This window comes from Corylus avellana, chromosome ca4 (genome assembly GCF_901000735.1).
Source record: "Corylus avellana chromosome ca4, CavTom2PMs-1.0".
Lineage (NCBI taxonomy): Eukaryota > Viridiplantae > Streptophyta > Magnoliopsida > Fagales > Betulaceae > Corylus > Corylus avellana.
Window position 1 is genome coordinate 730,518 of NC_081544.1, and position 4,723 is coordinate 735,240.

At 35.7% G+C, this 4,723-nt stretch overlaps 1 protein-coding gene across 1 annotated transcript; it reads left to right on the forward strand.

Annotated features, from left to right (window-relative positions):
* The first annotated feature begins 2,564 nt into the window (after window positions 1-2,564).
* On the forward strand, window positions 2,565-4,277 carry LOC132177159 (uncharacterized). Its single transcript, XM_059589397.1, has one exon. The coding sequence runs from the start codon at window positions 2,565-2,567 to the stop codon at window positions 4,275-4,277; it is 1,713 nt and encodes a 570-aa protein (XP_059445380.1).
* The last annotated feature ends 446 nt before the right edge of the window (window positions 4,278-4,723 follow it).

A 4,723-nucleotide genomic window follows, 5' to 3' on the forward strand; every position in this document is an offset into this window, starting at 1 on the left:
ATTGGTGTTAGATAGAGAAAGAAAAATGCTGAAGGCCCAACTATTATGCCTAACTTTGGGCCAACTTTTGTCTTATTTAAAATATAAAAAATAAAAAATACCAAATAAAAGAAGGACCAAAAAAAAAAATATTATTGCTTCACACATTTTTTTCATTTTTTTTTTGTTTTTTTTTTTAATTAAAAAATAAGGCAAAAGTTGACTCAAAGTTAGGCAAAATAGTTGGGTCCCAAAATAGTTGCACTATAGCATTTTTCTTGAGAAAATAGATTAATTCGTTTAGTTTATGGTGACATGTTGAGGATGATGTGGCAGAGCTTATGTGGAGCCAGAGGACCAGATAGAGACAAATGAGACTATGAACTACACAATCTTATTTTTTAACCTCACTAAAGTATATATCTCTTTGGTCTTTGCCATCAACTCCTTTAAGAACCGAACCTATTAGGGTTGGGACACGTGTTCTTTGTGTTGATGTCTCAATCTAAATGAATCCAATTCTAACTAAAATTAGACCCAAACTAAAACCCGTATCGGATTAGTGGTCTTGTTTTGCAGTAGGAACATAATCATGAATAAAAGCAAAATGTACTCATCACCAAAACCAAGAACAGCCATAATTGATCCTTTTTCAACCTCAGCTCGCTTCCTTCCATGCATGACCCTCAAATCAAACAAAGTAGTACTATGTTTTAAGTGTTTGCTCTGTCTTGTGTTTATCAAACAAAAGGTTGTTGTTGCAGTTACCATTAATGCTAATTAACCGCTTAATTTCCTCAAGGCCATAATAGTCCAATGGGTTTTCAATCCAACCGTTGAAATCACCACCATTGGAGATCATGAACCTCTGGTTTCCTTCAACCACATTGTTAAAACCAATTCTGCAGACCACCACCAGCTACAGCACCATATTTATAAGTACACTCTAGTTAGAACTTCCATCAGAATAGGTGCAAGTTGCTTCATCACTTCCAAAGATGAGCACATTATAATAATAGTTAACTTAGTATGTCTAATGTAACAAGTAAATTTCTGAAGAATTGTTTTTGCTGGATGGACAGATTTAGCCTTATCCATATTAAATTGGGCAGCTTTGCTGCCAATGTCATATTAATTGGTTAGCGGTTAATAAATCGTCTTCAATTGTAGTTACTTCAAAAGAACAACCGTTTAAAGCGGTTGTAGTTGAATTAAAAATAAATAACGGTAACCGCTTGTACACCCCCAGTAACTAGGTCATTCAGAGAGCACAAAATAGCTAAGGCATCTATCTCTCTACAATAGATAAATGATGAAAATATCTTAAATTATTTTTGTTAAATTAGTACTTGAAGTCCTTTGAAGAACTGGATCGTATCAGTAAATTGGCAACCATATTTGTCTTTAAGGGGTTCTCACGGTGTTCTCCTACGGGGCTTGCGGGCTGGATCTCTCTTTGGGCCTATTTTTTTGACCTTGTTTCTTAGTCCAATGGGCTTGAATTCTGATGATACACCAGGGATAAAGATAAAAGGTATGCCACAAATTCCTGCTATTGTCCCTTTGTAAAGTTTTTTTTATTGTTGTTTGAAATTCTTTTCATTTATTTTTATTTTTATTGTATTTAGGGGTTAAATGCTTATGAACGTACGCCACAACTTGGCAAATTTAATTGTGATATAATTACTTTGCTATTCCATCAGATTATAATTTAGCAAATTTCTTCTTTAAAATATAATTCCATATTCTTTATGTGGTATTCTTTTAGAATTCTTTCAAATTTATAGTGTTAATTAGATATTTTCACAATTATTAAGAGAATAATGTTGCTACCTAGCTAGCTATTTGTACGTAACTCTTTCTATTTTATTCCCTCTCTTTAATTCTCTCACATATCATTGCATTACATTCGGTAGATTTAGTAAACACGTACATAAGTTTTTATGGACTCAAGGATATGCTAAACTTCAATATTATTGGCTCTTAATTATGGTGAGGCACGGACAACAATAGATATCAGTTCGCAAGAAAAGATGGTGCGGAAATGAAAAAAATAAATAAATAAGTAAAGCAAGAGAATAGAATAAAGGAGAATGAAAACTAATATATAAGAGGGAGAATAAGAAAAGAAGAGGTATAATGTAGACAAAAGAAAAGAATAAAGGAAGAGCATATAAAAAAGAAGAGAAGAAGAAGAGAAGAAAAGAATATGTAGAGGCAAAGAAAAGAATTACTAGGTTCTTTATAACCACCTCTGTCATAGTCTCTCGGAGGAACAACAAATTTGTATTTTCTTGTAGAAATTAAAGATCATTTAATTTCAGTTCATCTTCCATTGGCATAATAAGCTTGAAGTTTCTATTGTAGGTACTACACTCTCCTTCGATTACACCCTTCTCTATTGCTATTATTTTTGCAGCACATATTTCAAAGATTAATTGTTAAAACACAATAGTTGATAATGTTTATATAGTATCTGTTATTGCTGATTTTGATTGCAATCAACTTCTCTCATTTTCTTTTTTATTAATTAATACTAACCAAGTCTGGGATTTTGTGCTTGTGTGTATAAGAGATTGAGAGAAATGGAGTTTGAAGATTGCAGTCTATGGCATCACTTGATCTTTTGTGAAGAGCTGCAAAGCGATGGCAACAACCAAGTTTTTTGCTCACTGTGCGAAAAACTCGTATTGGGACGTCCTGCCTACAAATGCTTGGAATGCAACTTCCTACAACATAAATCATGCATCGAGCCAGCACCCACAATAGAGATGCAGGTCGAACATGATTTGAGGGATAGACATCATTTGATGTTCACAGAAGAGTTGGGCAATACTGGCAACCAAAAACAAGTTTGCCCGGGATGCGAGGAACCTGTATTTGGTCCCACTTACAAATGCTCCATCCCCGGATGCAACTTCTTCCTACATAAACTATGCTCCGACCTACCTCACGTGATACAACACCCCGTGCACTCAAAGCACACCCTTATTCTCCAAGTGCCATCAAAGCGTAATTATTGTGATGTTTGCCTCAAATACTGCAGTACCTACTTCTTTTACCGATGTTCCCTCTGCGATTATGATCTCGACGTTAAATGTCGTTCCCGCTGGCAAATTTATGCCGAATTTTGTCACCAACATGCTTTTGTTCGCACCTTGACCCAGATCCAATTCACTTGCCAAGTCTGTGGTGAGGAAAGTAAGGGCATAGCCTACTTGTGTAGCATTTGCCAACTCTTGATTCACCATAAATGTGCTCAATTTCAACGCAATGTTGACATTGAAACACATAATCACTTCCTTACTTTGACCTATTCTCTTCCTCAATTTAAGGGTCACAATGACATATTCTGTAAACTTTGTTATAGGCAGGTGAATACAGAGTATGGAACTTACTCTTGTCGAGAATGCAGTTACGTTGCCCACTTGAATTGCACAACTCAATACAACTACTATGCCAAAGACTTAGTTCGGCGGTCCAAATTTTTTGACGATGACACTAAGTTGGTTCATTTGGTGGAGGGGATCAAGCTAGCAGAGGACGAAAGAGCTGGCCCTTGGGAGATCAAACATTTCAGTCATCCACAACATTACTTAATCCGCATAGATGAAGAGTTCATGGAGAACAAGCGTTGTGAGGCTTGTATGCAATTTATAATCTTCATCCCGTTTTATGGCTGTGTGAAATGCAACTTTTTTCTCCATAATAGGTGTGCTAAACTACCCTCAACAATTAAGCGATGGCGACTTGATAAGCATTCACTCACCCTCCTCTCAAAGGCTCCATCCACAGATGGATTGTTTTGGTGTGGTGCTTGTAAACGTCATCGTCATGGCTTCACCTATGAATGTGACGAGTGTAAGCACAACTATGACGTTCAATGTTGTTTAATTCCAGAAAACCTTAAACATGAAAATCACCACCACTCCCTCGTCATTCCTGAACTGTCTTTCGATGCTTGCAATGCTTGTGGTGAAGATAGAGGACTATTTATATTCACGTGCACTACTTGCAAGTTCTACTTGTGTATTACATGTGCAACTCTTCCACTAGTAGCCAAATTTGAATATGATACACATCTCTTAAAACTCTCTTATAGGCGTGAAGATGATTCCGGAGAATATTATTGTCTAATTTGTGAAGAAGAAAGAGATCATCCAGATTATTGGTTCTATTACTGTGAAAAATGCAACTTTTCTGCTCATCCCAAATGTGTTTTTGGGACGAATCCATACATTAATTATGGAAGAACTTACATAGATGAAGATCACCGGCACCCTCTCATTACTGTCTAAAAGATTAAGCACTCTTCTCCGTGTGATGTATGTGGCAAGTCTTTCGAAGACATGATCTTAGAATGTACTCAATGCGAATTTATATGTCCATCGCCATTGTTTGAGAGATCTGAGTAAAAAAGGAGTGAAGTTATAACTTCTATAATGATTGTTACTTTAATTAGTTGGCACATTTATGGGTGCGAAAGAGAGGAAAAAGCTTATTGTATATAATTTATTTTGATATACATTGCTTACGACTAAAACTCTTTGCTTACATGTTAATGTATATTTTTTATTATATTATTTGATCTTGTTTCGATGATAGTTGTAAGTGTTTTAGAAAAATCCGTACTTTACCTCTCCACAACATATTCCTCTTATGGCGAGTTGCTTTGGCTTAGCAAATCAAGACAACTTGTGCTTCATTCTCATCTTTACAACTCTCACCATCATTGATATCACAT

What these genes read in the sequence shown, in the direction of transcription:
- LOC132177159 (XM_059589397.1), top strand. Translation starts at nt 2,565, where the DNA reads ATGGAGTTTGAAGATTGCAGTCTATGGCATCACTTGATCTTTTGTGAA.